General features: G+C 38.1%; 1 protein-coding gene across 1 annotated transcript in view; it reads right to left on the minus strand.

The window, feature by feature from the left end:
* LOC117290790 (nuclear cap-binding protein subunit 3-like) overlaps positions 1 to 18,300 on the minus strand; it is a 67,601-nt gene that overhangs the window by 24,484 nt on the left and 24,817 nt on the right. Inside the window, exons 2-8 of the mRNA XM_033772347.1 lie at positions 15,080 to 15,151; positions 13,293 to 13,407; positions 9,226 to 9,351; positions 5,697 to 5,858; positions 4,303 to 4,584; positions 3,297 to 3,396; positions 1,278 to 1,556 (exon numbers count right to left, since the gene is read on the minus strand). Of these exons, the coding sequence (XP_033628238.1) occupies positions 1,278 to 1,556; positions 3,297 to 3,396; positions 4,303 to 4,584; positions 5,697 to 5,858; positions 9,226 to 9,351; positions 13,293 to 13,407; positions 15,080 to 15,151 (1,136 nt within the window). The remainder of the gene's footprint in view (positions 1 to 1,277; positions 1,557 to 3,296; positions 3,397 to 4,302; positions 4,585 to 5,696; positions 5,859 to 9,225; positions 9,352 to 13,292; positions 13,408 to 15,079; positions 15,152 to 18,300) is intronic.

Below are 18,300 nucleotides of genomic sequence, written 5' to 3' on the forward strand. Positions count from 1 at the left end.
CTGACATCTCTAAACGAGACGATTCCCTTGATTTGGGAATTGACTCACATTGTAATCATCCGTAAATTTGTTTCACCTTTGTTTTTTAAGTGAGCAAAAGTGTCTACTTTTTAAAGGAACAATACAGAAATTGTTTTTCTAGCAAAAAAAAGTTGCTGGCAGTGTTAGCACTTTATGTAATCCATCATATACATTGTGTTTGTAAACTGAAAAACCTGTAGAAGTTCGAGATTGATCGGCCATCTGGGTCACGGGTGGTGCGTCTTCTTTTCTTTCCTTAATTTTTTAAGGCACTGGACACTATTAATAATTGTCAAAGACCAGTCTTCTCACTTGGTGTATCTCAACATAATATGCATAAAATAACAAACCTTCATAAATTTGGGCTCAATTGCGGGAAAATAATGAAAGAAAATAAAACGCACTTGTTGCAGAAGTTGTGTGCTTTCAGATGCTTGATTACGAATCAAATTCTGAGGTCTTGAAATCAAATTCCAATATTTTAGTGAGAAATTACTTTTTTCTCAAAAACTACGTTACTTCAGAGGGAGCTGTTTCTCACAATGTTTTATACTAGCTCAACTAGCTCAACAGCTCTCCATTACTCATTACCAAGTAAGGTTTTATGCTAATAATTATTTTGAGTAATTACCAATAGTGTCCAGTTCCTTTAACATGCACTAATTAAAAAGGTTGTTTACGAAGGTTGTTTGAGTATGCGAAACATTCCTTGGTCTACGGCCAAATTTAATTCATGATAAGCGACATGAGACAACAACAAATTACGCACGCGAAAAACTCCAGTGAAGGACAGATGGGCACGCAAATAAATCACTTAAGTCATATTTTCCTGATAAACAGATTTCTGCGGGCCTAGATTTTGTGTCAAAACGATGCACTTTTCCTTCCGAGCATGCAAGATGCACGGCAATCAAGTGTCACTGATTTATGCTACATATCGATCATTGAAAACAAATTAATGTAAAGTTGTTGTTTTTTCCGAGTTCTTCTTAAACATGTTATAGCTAACAACTTACAGTTCAACTGTGCCTCAGCACCTTAGAGCAAAACTTTGATTTTAGCCTAGGCCTAGCCATTAAAAGAGCACCGGATTCAAGCTCTGGTGTTTCAGCCCCTGGTGTTGGTAGCAACGGCTCCTGGAAAAAAAGTTGATTGTAGCCCACACCTTGAAGTGGCCTTCAGGCCTTGTGTGTGGAGGCGACTTGCATAAAAAAAAAAATGAATAAATAAATAACTTTTATTTGATTGTCTTTTACCTGCTTTGACTCTGGGTCTCCTCATCGTCGGCATACATCCTCATCATTTTCCGCGGCCCTGCGGATTTTGTCACCAACTGCAGGTCCATCTCGACGCTGTCCGCATCCGAATCCCTCTCTTCCATCCTGCGATGTCTCTCCGACTCCCCGTTCCAATGTCCGTGGTTACGGCGTTTCCGTGCATACTCTTGCCTTTCCTCATCGTCTGAACCATCCTCGTCGCCAAGGCGACGCTTGCGTTGACCAGGGACAATTTTACCCTCTCTTATTTTCTTCTTCCTGTAAAATGTACAAATTAACAAATGAATGTCATTCAGAGCCATGATTTTTAAAACTAAATTTTAAATATTTTGTTCAACTGTTTTGTTCAATTTTTTTTAAAGGTTATTAATTTAAAAGATATTTTTGTATGCTTATTACCAAAGGAAAATGGAACAAAGTACATGTACACTGTGGTTTTATTTTGTTTTACAACTCTATTTCTATTTCACATTTTTGGCCTTGGTGCACTCCCAAAATTCAGACTGCTCCAATGCCAAAGTGGCCTTGCCCTAAACTTTTCTAAGTTTGAGTCCCAGAGGTGAACACTTTCATAGATTTATGCCAAATTTTGATCTGTCAAAAAAAAAAAAATCTGAAAAATGTGTCCATCCGATCATCCAGGAAAATTATAATCGTTGGTGAAAACATCGACAAGAATACAGCAAGAGAATTTAAACGACAAGGTCATAACACATAAATCAAATTAATACCAACGACAGGTAGGCAGGGCCCGTGAATCACCCGCCGGACGACAGGTATCTATTTAATTATCTCTCTAAACCCGTTAAGGTGTGCCAGCAATCTGGATGGACTCTGACAATCTATGACCTTTGAGGGGTTTTTAACTCATAAGTGGAATGATTGAATGCTTTCCTCCGATGCTAATTACATCTGGAAGTATTTAATTGTGGCAAATGAGACTTATGCAACGTGCCATGTTAAAAGGCTGATTTCCAAGGAGCCGGGTTCTGTTTTTTAATCTGTTAGGAGAAGGTGTGTTCTGCCGATGGTCTTTTAGATTGTTTCACTCAGTTTAGATAAAGCCTAATGATTCTAAAAGCGAGGCACAGCTGTGAGATTCTGAAGATAGGAATCTTCAAAAGGATTTCAAAGCAATTTAGATACTGAGGTCTAAAGTTACATCATGTTGTTACATGGAGTTGCTCCAAACCTTTAATTTCTAGACAGTTTCAACTTCAAGCTCAAACTACAAAAACAATGCAGCTACATGTATGACTAAAATATGATACTTCAAAAGTTTTCAGAATGAATTATAGTTTTACTCTTAGTAGCCCAATTTGATATTCATAATGTCTACAATAGGCCTATCAGACAACCCTGAAACACTGCCAACTGAACTGTTTCACACAACTGGGAAATTAAGAACTCTCCTACTGTTTAACCATTCAATATCATTCACTGTGGTTTTGTATGATAGATAACTATGCCAACCTGTAATTTAGTATCATGTGGCAAATGCACCCACGCAACACACAATTTTAAAAACATACACAAATTGCCCAGTTGATGAGTGGCTTCAAACGGTTGGTCAACCTTCATTTAACATGATTTTTTTTTAAATGCCCCTCAACAAAAAACAAACATCACAAAGAAACATCTTAAAAGAATTGGTAAGTTACAGTTATATTTAGAATAAAAAAACACATTTTCTGAACCTTGCAAGTTGGAAGAATGAAGCAAAATATTATAACACGTAATAATAGTTTATTTAAGGTGCTTTGGCTCATTTAACAGTCACTACTAGAAACCAGGGGCAAACCCCTCCTCTTTTTGATTAAATGTAACTGGGGTTCTTCTACGTGAATTACACAAGACACTTTCAGCCCATTCGAAAGGACAAGTGTCAACACCGGAACTCGAACCAACACTCTGCTGGTCAGAAAAATCAGAGCTTGAGTCCAGTGCACTGGACCGTTCGGCCATGGCACGCCAACATATTAATGGTAATAAACTTACATTGTTCCACTGATGAGGCCCTTCATTCCTCCAAAGTTAGGGTTTCCGTACTTAATGTAGTACTGACTGCGATGGTGAGGGTCGAATACCTTCTTGTCATCTGAAAGAATAAAAGTAACTGATTTTAGACAACGAGAGTCTTAGTCATTTACAGACCACGCTGAATACTAGTTGCAAACAGTAGGGACCAATTGCAGCAGAACATTTTTTTCAAAAGCATAAGCATATTTCACAGGTAGCAAGAAACCTGTCAGTGAAGGGTTTGTAGCTCAAAATGAACCACAATGTTTGTTTTGAAAGACCAGGGCCCAATTTCATAGAGGTGCTAAGCAGACAAATTTGCTTAGCATGAAATTTCTTTCTTGATAAAAACAGGACTACCAACTGAATTTCCATTCGTCGCATATTGCTTGATACTGGTATTCAGTTGTTCCTGAAAATCACATGGAAATTTGGTTGGTAATCCTGTTTTTATCAAGGAAGAAATTTCATGCTAAGCAAACTTTTGTGCTTAGCGGCTCTATGAAATTGGGCTTAGAATTCAAATGTGGGAAATATCTTTGACACAGTTTAAATGTCTTATTAGAATTTATTAGATTTATCTCACATGTATTATGGGAACGAATTCTTTAAAACTCTACAGAACTGAAAGAGATTTATCAAACTAAAAGTCAACAGTTGATCAATAACACAAGAACGTCCGAATTGTCTAGTCAAGAGTTGAATGGCCTGAAGTTACGGACATGTCCTAAACGGCTACAACTACGTGTACGGCTCTAGATCAGCCCAGCTGTCTGTGTTAGAGATTAGGCAGATGTGCGCGATCTAGTCGTAGCTGCAGCGGAAGTCGCCATTTCAGACACAGCCTTAAAGATAACCGGCCTTTGGATTTCCAGTCCAGTGAAAATTTCAAGCTCTTGGTTGGTTACCTAAAAAAAAGGTTGATAGGAAAAAACTGCCTAGAGATACCCTTATTAGGCGCTATATAAATCAAATGTATTATTACCTGTAGTTGCGTATCTTATAACTAAATCACTCTGTGCAGATGAGCATGGTACGGCTGTCCTACTTGCCTCTTCTCTACTCAGATGTACTGGACCCATATCCATATCATCATCCATTGTACTGTTATCATCAATAACTCTTCCTTGAGATTGCCCTATTGAAGATGGCGGACTTGGAGGAGCGGAGGAAGGGTTCGGGGAGCGGCTGGTGCTTCGTCGATGTCTCTCATGCTCGCCGGTCTCCCGGTCGCTGACCAAGTCCAGAATGTCATCGTCGTCTTCTTCTATTCAATAGAGGAGAAGAAGAAGCAGAGTATTCTTAAAGGCACTTGACACTATTGGTAAAAACTTACTAAAGGTAACAAGCAATGGAGAGCTTTTGATAGTATAAAACATTGTGAGAAATGGCTCCCTCTGAAGTAATGTACTTTTTGAGAAAGAGGTAATTTCTCACTCAAAAATTAAAAGATTTCAGCTAAAGCCTTTTATTATAATAAAAGGCTTCTGAGAGCACACAAAGTTGTGCAACTAGGGTGTTTTTTCTTTCATTGTTCTCTTGCAACTTTGATGACCAAATGTGCCCAAAGTTTCACAGGTTTGTTTCTTTATGCATATGTTGGTTTTTTTTTTTTTTTTTTTTACCATGGCAAGGCATGATTGATAACTATTAGAGTGAGATACCAACACTGGGTAAGAATACGACAAGAGAGCAATCTATCAAGGTTATCAGGGTTTTCCACATGTACAATCCTGGGGCGAACCCCGTCAAGATGCTCTAAGAATAAGCCATCATTGGTTATCAATGACGACCGGTTGATGGGAAGCGTCTGCTTTGCATTAAAAGCGATACCAAGACGGCGGCTTAAGACCGGATGAAATCATTCCTCTTACAAAATGTTGAAATAGAGTACAGTTTAAGTCATAATTGAGCTATTAGCAGGGATAAGATATTGATGAGCATGAACATTCCAGATAAATCACAAGCCACAATTGTGGGCATGCATTCCCCCCTTTAACTATATGAGACCCACAACCTCATGCTTCAATTGAGGAAGTTTACAGACTATCACCAGAAATGGAAAACTAAAGGTTTGGACACAAAGTGGACTATTTCTTCTTCCCTTTGGTGATTGCTTTACCTCTTCCAACATGTCCAAGAAAATTTGATGGCTTAAGGGGGTTTGGGTACAATCCTAAGAAATCATAGTAATAGACTTTTATTGCAAATACTTTGCCCTTGAATAAGGTGCACTCTTGGTCTACATGTAGTTATAGCTTGGCAGAAACAAAATGCTAGCATCATTTTCTGCTTAAAAAATTTGATTTAGTTGGGCGTTAATTTCTATGGTGATACTACAACCCTTATCACGCAAAAATCAAATTCCTACTTTCGCACCTTCCTCTTGTTCCATTGGTTCGGGTTCCTGCTGTTCCCGTTCCAGTGGGGGAGCAGGTTGGGGTGGCGGTGGCTGCGGTATCTGTGCTGGTAGACACTGAGGCTGACTCATGTTGTATAACGCTCTGGCAGCAGAATGGGGATCCAACCATACAACATTGCCTTCAAAACAAAAACACAAAAATACTATAAAACATGGAAACATTTGCAAAATCTGCAGACCAAAAGTTCTTTTCAGAAACAAACTTAAAAAATAAATGGTCTTACCGCAAACCTACTTCTTATTAATTGACCATTACAAAATTTAAACCTGCAAAATCAAACAACTTTATAAAGTAAAGCATCCAGTTCTTGAACGAATAACTCAAGAAAATAGAACTCGACAAGTGTTTTAGAGACTTGTTATACCCTCTGCAATTTGTATTTCGAAATCCATTTCAGCTGATCAGAAACACCAGAGCTTGAATCCAGTGCACTTAGTTGTCCTGATAGTGGATTTGGCATTTTTACTTGTTTTTATAAAAAGTTGGGAATTGAACAGTGTGACTTGGTAACCAACTGGTAATGATTGCGGTGGTTCTGAGAAAAACTAGTGGTTGTCCTAAAAATAGATTTGGCATTTGCAACTTGTTTTTGTAAAAAAAGTTGCCTCGTCTTTGTAAAAGAAAAGGTGCGAATTGAACAGTGTGACTCAGTGACTGCCTGCTCATTACAATGATTCATGGTCTGGGTAACAATGAAAACCCTAAAACAGAAGATGGGGGAACTATTAATTAGCTTCAAATACTTAACGACCCCTTTGATGTTCATTAAATCAACAACCATGACAGCCTCACAACATTTCTTCCCTCTAACCTTCAGCCATGTCAGCTAGTTTTTTTACACCCCACTACCAGACGGTAGTTTAAAAAAACTTGGTTTCAAAGTATGATTGTACTGAACCATCCTTGGAAATGCCATCGTCGGGATAACTTTCAGACATCTTTTGGTGGGTCTTCTGTTTCCAATTATCGGGGCAGTCCACCGGACTTACGGGACCTCCCAACTTGACGTCAAAACCCATCAATCAACACTTGATGCAATCAAGGCAACGCAAAAATAAAACCTGCCAGAAGTATATGGGTCATCTTGGCGTGATGGAAGGCTGAGCGAGCTACAACGAGTGGTGCAGACACCCGCCTTTTTCTCCAGGCGGCAGGCATGGAGCAAGAGGGTAATCCATTTAGGACATGACCCGCTTGACTCAATCGAGTTTCCAACGATGATAATAACTCGGGGATCATCCACAGAGAACAGGCTGACAGTAACCATGGACAGCAACTGTGATATCTTCATTAACGAGAAATAGTCATTACACAGATGATGGTCGTTGATGTCTTTTTTAATTACTGCTAATCATCGTCAACTCTCTTGAATTAATTAGAACAGGGGACCTTGCATATGTAAACTTTTTGAAAAGTTGTTTATTGCTGTTTTTTAGTTTTTTTTAAAGTACGCAATGTACCAAGGTTCACAGTTTCAAGCATACATGTAGGCGCCATTAGAAACGGCAGAAAAAATGTAGAGGAAGATCGTACAGTTCAAAAAAGTACAAACACTTCAAAGACCTTTCTGTTATTGATAAACAAACTGCATTGATTGGCATGGACGGCTGAACATTGATACATTCAATCTTGTTAGCAAATGTTGCGATCAAATTAAACATTTTTCTGCAAACTTTCAATAAATAAATTACCTCCCACCATGATTGGTTGCTAAATTGTTTCAAAACTATTCAACACTATTTTTAAATATTTGTGTCGCATTGTTACGAACTGTGGCTATCTGCGTTTTTGTTTTTTTGTTTTTGTTTTTTTGTTTTTTTTGCATTGATGGCTTTCCATAGTTTTACAGACTTGCCCGGAGCAAGACAATTTATCACAATTGCTCCTCTTTACCCACGAGTACAAATAAGTACCTGCGAGAGGTGGATAGTAACCTACGAGTACATGTACCTGGCAGCTTGTCCAGGGGGTAAAGAAATATTCTCAGTTGTTGAATGCCAAATATAAACACCGGCCTGATGAGAAATATTGGCTTGGAATAGATTTTGTACTTTACTTGTACTTTACTCGTCTCACCCTTGAAAGAAAAAGGCGAAAAGTATGCCCATGACTGGCAACCATTTCACACTGGTTTTGATGGTGGTACTCATGCAACCTCACCAAGGTTCTCTATGCCTGCGTGGCTCGACTGAATGGAAGACCGCCAACGGGTTGTGCACACCAACGGTGATTATCAAAAATATCACTTGGCATTAAAGGTATAATTGGTTGTAAGACAGTTATGATAGAAAACATCCTGCAAACTAATTCTAGCCGACAATGCTGTCAGTTTTCAGGAAAACTGAAAACTGTTTCTTGAATCTGATCTAGAACGAGCCACTCAAACTGTGATCCAACACAAACGGAGACAAGTTTTCCTGGAGTCAATTTCGATGGGGCCAAATGTGAGCTGAAATCAGTTTTTAGCCAAAATACCCTAAATCATGCATTGTTATTTGACTGGCTTATAGGATTTGAGGGATTGCATGGTGAGGTTTAAGAGCAAGCTAGTTGAAACTCTCTCAGAACAATTAAAAACTCACTCCGTGGTAGTGAAGTTACTACAATCCTCTATAAAAAATAAAGTAGTATTCAAGCCAATTTTCTACCTTCCGCCCAGGTACAAATGTACATGTAGTCAATATGGTTACAAAGCAGGACAGTTCTTTTCAGAACTGAGAAGTCTCTCGCAAATCTGAAAATCTACTCCCTGGTAGTAGAATATATAGCAAGACAGTGAACTCTGAAGAACAATATCTACCTGGCAAGTAGATACACACATGGTGTTAGTGTACCACAAACCAAATATATATGACTGGCTTGTTACCATGGTTATGCTAAAACAGCCACATTATCATGCTATACATGTACGCCTTTCTTAATATTTATGCATGAGGTACGTCACAAAGCTAATCCAAAGTGAGGCGATGGACGCAGCCACTGCAAGTGATGGGGGACGTGCGCCCATAGCCTCATTTTGGGTAAGAATTATGACGTCATGCATCAATATTAAGAGAGGCATATTAGATGCTTATTTGGTTTCCCGCCAAATTTGCTCAGTATACAAAATTTGTTGACCACTCTTTTCTGATTTCAAGTATTCTGAGATCTGAACCTTTATGTTGATCAAATGACTTGCTAAGTCGGAAATATCACAATAATTTGCTAAGCAAATATAAGCAGGGAACCAGTTAAATACTGTATACCTAGCAGTACATTTTGGTTGGTAACCCTATTCAATGCTAAGCAATATTTTTCTTTGGACCTCGTAACTGACGTTTGCAAAAATATCTCAGGGGAAAAAAATCTGTGAGGCTTCGAGGAAGACTGACTCCCTAGGGTGGAAACTTCAGGCCAATAACAATTTTTCCTGCCAAAACATAAGTTTGACAATTTGGGGTCCGTTAATTATCACTCTGGGTAGTCGGAGCAAGACGCAAACTTACAGGAAGAATCATTGATCCATTCAATGGAGGAAGGATCGTACTCGTGAAAGTAATTGAAGACATCTTGCGTACTCATTTTGTCAACACCCGATATGAAAATAGCTTCAGGCCGAACTCTTTGCCCACCTAAAATAAAGAAAGAGAGGAGAAAACATGCAAACAGTTATTCTAATGTAAGAGGTTGAGACAAAAGTAGGGGTAGCATGTTGATATAATGTATTATCTTCAAGTACGTGCTAATCCTCCAATCAGATTGGCAGAATGGAGTGGTGATAAAAACTTATACTGCACGGCTAATATCACTACCATGCGTATTGTGTGTTCTATGTCATGCGCCAAGTTTGCTTGAAGATAAATACGTTATCACACGTGCGCTCGTGGAAATACAGAAAATATAGCGCATCTGCGTCCCATATCCAACTCGGCCTTTGGCCTCGTTGGATATGGGACGCAGAAGCGCTCTATTTTTCCGTATTCCACTCGCGCTTGTGTGATAACTTATATAATACTTACATGTAGTTACCACACAAGCACAAAAGTAGGCCTGATACTTTGTAGAGGCAATGAAAGCAACTGCCTCCATGCCCTCTGGTCATTGCCTTGGTGCCCTTGAAATTATCCAGTATATTTTTTACAATTTACCTCTTTTCCTTTACAATTTGTCCTTATTAACCAAGGAGAAAATGCCTGGTGGTGCCCTTGCCCTTTTATGATAATAATAATAATAATAATAATTTGGGGGGCTAATCATCCTTACTCGCAGCTAAGAGCTGAATTGCGAAGGACACGGCTATAATGTGTTCGAGAAGCAGGCATGCAAGGGCGCATTCAGCTGCCAGCCACATCAACCCATTATGACCACGGAGCACAGCTAAGATCGAAAGTGTTTGATTTTTCCTGAGGGAGGAAAACCGGATAGTCTGGAAAACCCTCGTGGCACAGCAGAGAACCAACGCACAACTCAACTCACATATGGCCCTGACCGGGAATCGAACAGGGGTCACCTTGGTGAGAGGCGAGCGCTTTACGCACAAGCCAACCGTGCCACCCTTTGCTTTAATAATAAACAAAGAGACCTTCAAGTGGTTTACTGACAAATTGCGTCTGCATTCCATATCCAATGAGACCAAAGGCTGAGATGGATATTGGTCACAGACGTGCTATATTTTTCCACATTACACGAGCAAGTGTGTGATAATTTAATGTGTAGAAGGAACATTACAGAATTGGTTTTGCTAACAAAACAGTTGCTGGCAGTGTAAGCACTCTATTGCAATCTACCAAATAAACTGACAAACCTGTAGAAGTTTGAGATCGATCGGCCATCTGGGTCACGAGAGAATAGTGAAAAACCGATTACAAATTTTGCATTGCATCGATGCCAAAACAAAAATGAATAAAACGCTCACTGAGCAATAAACTCCAAACGCAAAATAAGATTAGATATTTCTTATCAAATATGAAATTTCTGACAAAAATATTTCAAGGGATGTTTTCTACCATAATCATCAGTAGACCGTGTAAGTTTTAAGTAAATCTGTGATCTTCGCGATTTTTTTTTCTTACCAATTCTGTAATGATCCTTAAAAATAGTACATTGTAGATTAGGGTTTATAGGTTTGTATCACACTCTCGTTGCAATGACGGATGGACCAATCAGAATTGAGGATTCACTCAAAGCAAGTTGAACTTGTCGCAAGCAAGTAGAAATTTAAAAGTGCATTCCTCTGTTCCTGTTCCCCTAAAATAAAAGTGTCCCTCGTATTTTTTTGTACATCATGGAAAATTGTGGTAGCACAATACACCACAATGTAATTACAAAGAAACTGCATAAGGTTTCATAGCAACAACTACTTTGTAGTTATAAGTCTTATGCTACGACTTTCTCCCTTGTTTTATTTATCAGACTGAAACATTTTGTTTTATTACATGTATCATCTACAATCATAGGTACATGTAGAACAAAACACTCAGTTAGTGAATGAGTGGTTAAAGTAGCTAACAAATTTTTCTAGGGCAAAAGTACTTTGACTTTGTGATTTTTTTCTCTCTCATTCATCACAGACAGTGTTTCACATTTCATTCTTCATCTTTTACCACAGTAACAACCTGTTCACACCTGTTCACACCTGTTCCATTTGCGCAAAAGTACTTTTTTCCACCCTCCCCGTTCTCCCATAACAACTTTATTCCTACTTAACCACAACATGATTATTGTGTGGTATTGCAAGGTTTTAAATCAGCTCAACCTGCCGGGAATAACGGGGCGCTCAAATTCCAGACAGGTACATGTATACTTTGACTCTGGGGCAGGCAACGGGGTAGAGGAAGGAACACTTAAATGATTATGAAATATGAAGCAAACAGGTGCATGCAATAAAGATCTCTCCAGAGCTGTCATAGGGGTACCAATGTACATATATAGTCGTTGGTCTTTAGGCCAAATAAATAAAAAAGAATGTTTAGCGTCCGCGCCCCTTCCCCTTTAAGGGACCGCCTCCCTTTCTTTCTTTTTTTTTCTTTTCTTTTGTAAAAAAAAAATGGAAGATAGGCCTACATTTAATGATCTCATTTTTAGACAAAAAAAAAAAAAAAATTAAGTTTACAATTATGCATAAAATAAAAATAAATTGAAAAATAGCCCAGCTATTGTAAAAAATGTGTCACGAGGCCATTTAAAAAAAAATCCTTCTTCCTCTTTCAAAAAGGCAGGACGCTATACATGTTTAAAATTTTGTTTGGCCTTATAAGGGGGTGCCCCCTTCACCCTATATCAGCGTGCTAGGATAACTGCTTGGTTACCAGGGAATTAATGGCAGGCCAAACAAGGTGGGGTTAATCTGACTTTTTGATGTACTTGTTATTGATCTGGATGCACCTATTCTTGACAAATCACAGCTTATTTTTTGTCAGGCAGGAAAGTACGTTTCAGTTGAAGAATCCTGTTTACATTTTGGCGAATTCAGGGGACAACACTCTTCCAACATGAAGCCCTTATTGAGGGTTCAGATTTCAGGCTCAGTTTTATGTACAAGGTAAAAAAAAATTCAGAACTTTATAAAACGTAGAATGGTGAGGTCAGACAAGAAGCCAGAGTTTGAACCCTTAAGGTCTGGCCTCTTCGCAAAGAATACATAAATAATAATAACGATGGCTTATTAAAGCGCTCATATCCGTCACTTAGTTAAGCTCAAGACGCTTTACAAAAAGTATTTTCCAGCAAGGTATTGTGGGGCTACGTTTGAATTGTGAGACCTACACGTACTTCTTTTACAAAGCAACAAGTAATGTCTTAAATTAAAATATTCTTTTGCACCATATGCATATGCTGTCAACACCGGGGCGAACCCCTTTTCTTTTTAATTGTGTAATTGCAGGACCAACGGCTTTAGATAGTTTCCAATGTTGTGGTGTTAGGACAACGAGCACACCATTTGTAGTTTATCAGTCGACCTTCAGACCATACACACATTAAAGGAACACATTGCCTTGGATCGGTCGAGCTGGTCTTTAGAAAGCGTTTGTAACCGTTTTTTTATAAAATGCATATGGATAGAAAGATGTTGTAAAAGTGGAATACAATGACCTACACAAATATGCCTCGAAATTGCGTGGTTTTCTTTTTACCTCGTCAATTAACACGGTCGGCCATTTTATGGGAGTCAAATTTTTGACTCCCATAAATGGCCGACCATGTTAGTTTGCGACGTAAAAGGAAAACCGTACAATTTTGAGTGATACTTGTGGGAATCATTATATTCTACTTTTAAAACATCTACCTAACCATATGCATAACAAACGGTTTCAAACGCTTATTATAGACCAACTCGTCCGATCCAAGGCAACGTGTTCCTTTAAGCACATTGGGCGAATCCTGGACCCATCTGTTTCAGACAACTTAACTTTAGGTCTTTAAACCACCAATTAACAATGTAGTTGTTGTAATTTAATAAAGTAATTTAATAATTCATCACCTGATATGTCAACAAATTCAATTATGTAATATTACCATTCTTAACTAAAGGATATTAGTAATTTCATCACATGGGAATTCGAGTAATACTTACCGATGGTAGAACCAGTTGGTAAAACAACCGCGTGGAGGTTATCCGACTTGCTTGACTTGGGTGGAGTCTTAATTCCAAATCTCTTGGCTCGATTCGTGCGCTTCTCTTTACTTTCCTTGAAGGACAATAACAAGAATTTTAAACCTTTGAAACTTTACAGAATTTTCATAAATTTCACTTTGTCTCAGGGTTTGTTGTTTTGGTCGACAACTGCAAAAAATAACTCTCAAGGGGGAGCTGGATAAGAAGAAATTATAAATAGTAAACTTGCGGATACAACCGAGTGAGTGTTGGCTCTGAAAAGAGCCAGTTTTGTCTTGAGGTTTCGAACAGTAAACTCTGCTCGTCTTCAGGAGAATGCTGGACTGCAGTTTACATTCCTGTTGTACTTCATGTTCTAGGTGTGCATCATTTCATCAAAAAAATACAGTTTGTCTTAGTGATGAGACCCAATGTGCATTGCTTTTGAAATTCGCACTTTGTCCCATAAAAACAAATACGTTTCAAATGGCAGTATTTCAAAACCTGTTTATTGCAGAAAGCAATTTTTTCTTTAAAAAAATCGATGCCATACAACCTTATAAAAATGTATAGTTGGAAAAACATTTGAAATGCAGAATGTAATGATCCACAAAATATCCCCTGAAAATGTTGAGTGTTTTGTTTAACTTCTTGAAAGGGCGTGGACCGTCATTTTTTACAGCAAATTATTTTGACTCCACAAAATCACATTGTTCCACTGGGGTTTTTTTTTCTGGAATTGTATGTTTGCCAAAGACATTGTGAATGTTGCACTGGTAAAATAGTTTTATTAGAAAAAGAAAACAAATCTAATATTAGGAAATCTTTTCTTGAATCACCCCTAAAAGTATATATATATATAGAAAATCTTTCTAGGAAGTGACTCAAGAATTTGTTCCTTAAAAAGTAATATTTCTCATTAAAAGAATACCATTTTCAGCAGTGTGGATGTGTTCATCATTCAATCTACACTGTAAAGCTCAAAATATGTAATTGAAATAAACAACCAAGTTTTTGAAAACAAATTCTTAAATTAGTATTTTGTATATTTTCTAGAACAATCACAGGGCCCGATTTTATGGCTCTGCTTACTTGATGGACTTATACACTTACCATCCATAGAATCTTTATCTGTTTATAAAGCCACCATGAGCACAGTATTACGTAAGCAGTGTCATGAACAAAGTGTAAGCGTTCACTTGAAAACGTATATTTTAAATTCCTACCACTAAAGAAGTTGCAGATTGTTATTTTCAAAGAGTTTCTTCAAAGGCAGTGGACACTATTGGTAATTACTCAAAATAATTATTAGCATAAAACCTTACTTGGTTACTGGTATTGGGGAGCTGTTCATAGTATAAAACATGGTGAGAAACGGCTCCCTCTGAAGTAACGTAGTTAACGAGAAAGGGGTAATTTTCCACGAAGTTGATTTCGAGACCAGAATTAGAAATTGAGGTGTCGAAATCAAGCATCTGAAAGCACACAACTTTGTGTGACAAGGGTGTTTTTTCTTTCATTATTATCTCACAACGTCGACGACCAATTGAGCTCAAATGTTCACAGGTTTGTTATTTTATGCATATGTTGAGATACACCAAGTGAGAAGACTGGTCTTTGACAATTTCCAATAGTGTCCAATGTCTTTAATACTTTATTATAAGTTTTTTTTAGATTATCCAATCGTTTTCCATGGCACTTCTGCCAATGAATGAAATTAAACTTAACAAAATAAAATATGTAATTATTGGTGCAAACTTTCTTACCTTTGATAATACGTTGAAGCCGGTCACAAAATTTCCACAACTTTTATTTTGATACTTCCTGACAGTTTCTTTCTGAAAATTTAAAAAATACAAAATTAAAATAAAAAATAAAAACAGGAAAAGTACTGACATAATAAAACAAAATTACCACGACTCATTAAAAAACAAATTTTCACATACATTGTTGTCAAGTTAAAGGCACTGGACCACCTCTGGTAACTGTCAAAGACCAGTATTCTCACTTGGTGTATCCCAATATACAAAAAATTACTAATCTGTGAAAATTTTGCCTCAATTGGTCATCAAAGTTGCAAGAGAACAATACAAGAAAATACCTTTGTTGCACAAATTTGTGTGCTTTTAGATACCTAAAATAGGCTTCAAGTCTTGTGAAAACATTTAATTGAGAAATTTAATTTGGATTTGTAGCACTAGCCGACACAGCGGTTTTCCAGTTCACCAGGAATCAGCCAGTATTCCCATATATTCATCCTACCCAACTTTGTTTTTAGAGAACCCTGAATCCTGGAATAAAGGCTCGGTCACACTGCAGCGATAATGAAAACGATAACGATAACAATGCAAAGAGAACGCATTCTATTGGTTGGGTTGCTCAGCACTGAATACGCGCACGCTTATTCAACCAATCGAGGGCGTGCATTGTAAATGTTTTCGTTCTCAAAATCGAAGCCTGTGTGACCTTGCCATAATATTTGTATGGTTGGCTGTGAAGTCTGAAGTAGTTTGAATTTGCGGTGCTAAAAACACATAGTTTTCCAGTCCACCACCAAACCATACACATACATTGTATCAATCACATTGGGTGAACCAAGGGGTGGATTTCACAAAGAGTTGAGACTAGTCTTATGTTAGGACAAGTCACTCATCCTAACTTACAAAAATGTAGGACTAGCCTTAAAGGCAGTGGACACTATTGGTAATTACTCAAAATAATTGTTAGCATAAAAACTTACTTGGTAACAAGCAATGGAGAGCTGTTGATAGTATAAAACATTGTGAGAAACGGCTCCCTCTGAAGTAATGTAGCTTTCGAGAAAGAAGTTACTTTCCACTAAAATATTTCGAGACCTCAGAATTAGAATTTGAGGTCCCGAAATCAAGCATCTGAAATCACACAACTTTGTGTGACAGGGGTGTTTTTTTCCTCCATTATTTTCTAGCAACTTCGACGAGCAATTGAGTTCAAATTTTCACAGGTTTGTTATTTTGTGCATATGTTGAGATACACCAAGTGAGAAAACTGATCTTTGACAATTACCAAAGGTGTCCAGTGTCTTTAAGGCTTTAATATCTCCTAGGACTAGTCCTAAGTTAGGACTTAGTCCTAACTCTTGGTGAAATTGACCCCTGAACCCATCTTCGTCAGGCAACTACAATGTACGTACATATGTAAATTGACAAGTCTTCATACCACCAGTCATCAATTGGTATCAATGGAAATTGTAAAAACAAAAACTAAAATAATTTCGGTTTCCAGAATAAGTTAAAATACATCTGGGAGAAGAGAACAACTTGTTTTCTAAAAACATGAAGAAAGGCGCCCTTGGGTTGATTTCAGTATTCACAAAGATAGTCCTAACTCAGGACTTAATCCTTAGGACTTTTTAAGACTATTGAAAACATGGTTAGTCCTAAGTTAGGACGGGTGATATGACTAGTCTTAACTCTTTGTGAAATCTACATGTACCCCAGATCACACAAGAAAAAAAATAATAATAAAAGAGTCTTTTTGACCTGATCCAAACAGCAGATCGAGACAGAAATTCGCTAAATAAAGATTAAAAAAACAAAAACAGATGACTGCTGCTCTTTCTCACTCAATTAAAAAAATACTGTTTTTAATTTTCAAAATATGCACACAAAAAAACATTAAAAAACAAAAACAGATGACTGCTGCTCATTCTCACTCAATTAAATAAAATGCTGTTCTTAATTTCAAAAAGTGGAAACAGGACACAAATATGGAAACATTTTATAAATGCGTAATATACAAACTTTGTTTAGAACAACTTGGCAGTGAGGGATATTTAAAGTCAACAGTGGGACCTTGAACCAAGTCCAAAGCTTCCCAGACTACGGATACAGCGCCAAGCCAGCTGCCATAAACAATTCACATCTTAAGTAGTTATATAAAAAAGATAAGCATTGCTTGCGGGTATGCTATAGGAGATCCCACCATCAGACCATACATGTACATGTACCTGCATTGATCAAATAGTGCTAGGTCAGCCCGGATTTATATTCCTAAAAATTTTCTTAAAAATCACTAAGTTATAAACTTTTGAACTAAATCTGGTGGTCGAAAAAATTGTCATAATGATGCAATGCTGTAATACACCTTACAATAAAAAGCCAATGGTCATGCAACTAAATTACAGAGAGCGAAAGGGTACTGACACGAGTGTACTGATTACATGTAGGTCAGCCTGGATTTCTCTTCCAACAAATTTTCTTAGAACACACCAAGTTATAAACTCTCAATCTAAACCTGAAGTACGAAAAGTTTGCCATTCTTAGCAACTCTGTAATACATCGTAAAATGAAACGTCAATGGTCATGCCATTTTAAAACTACACTACAACGAGCGAAAGGGTACTGACACGAGAGTAGATTATCCCGTCTGTCTCGTGTGCGCAAAACACTTACTTGCTCATGAGGTGTTATAAATCCAGAAGCGAACGTTTTTTAAACGGTAAATCGCCGGTAATCAAGACGACATATCAACACAGCTGAGGGGTGTCCACACAAACAATACACACGGATCCCATAAACACAGAGCAGCAGCTGACTGAACACGTTGGCAGCGCAACACTCTCAAGAGAAACTGTCGGACTAATCCATTGCCTCAGCTCTAAATAGGAAACGGAGGTTCTGAAGAGACTGGTGCGAGAGAGAGAGGGAGAGGGGGGGGGGTGTTTGAGGTAGCCCAGTGCCTTAGCCACATGACAACTGACATGCCTCGTGGCACTGTACCGAAGACACTTGGGTGTGAGTCAATGTATGGGTGGCGGCAAGCATGCAGATACGGTCTAGCACTAGCCGGGCAACTGACACGCAACGTATCCCTCCGATCGCTAGGCAGCGTGCACAACCGTGGTACCAATCCACGGGCATTTCCACATGGAATGTATCCATGTGTATGTATCTCTCTCTCACTCTCCTCCCTTCCTAGTAGTCGGGCTCGCTTTAAGTGTGTCACT

The sequence above is a fragment of the Asterias rubens genome, chromosome 5, assembly GCF_902459465.1.
Source record: "Asterias rubens chromosome 5, eAstRub1.3, whole genome shotgun sequence".
NCBI classification, from domain to species: Eukaryota; Metazoa; Echinodermata; class Asteroidea; order Forcipulatida; family Asteriidae; genus Asterias; species Asterias rubens.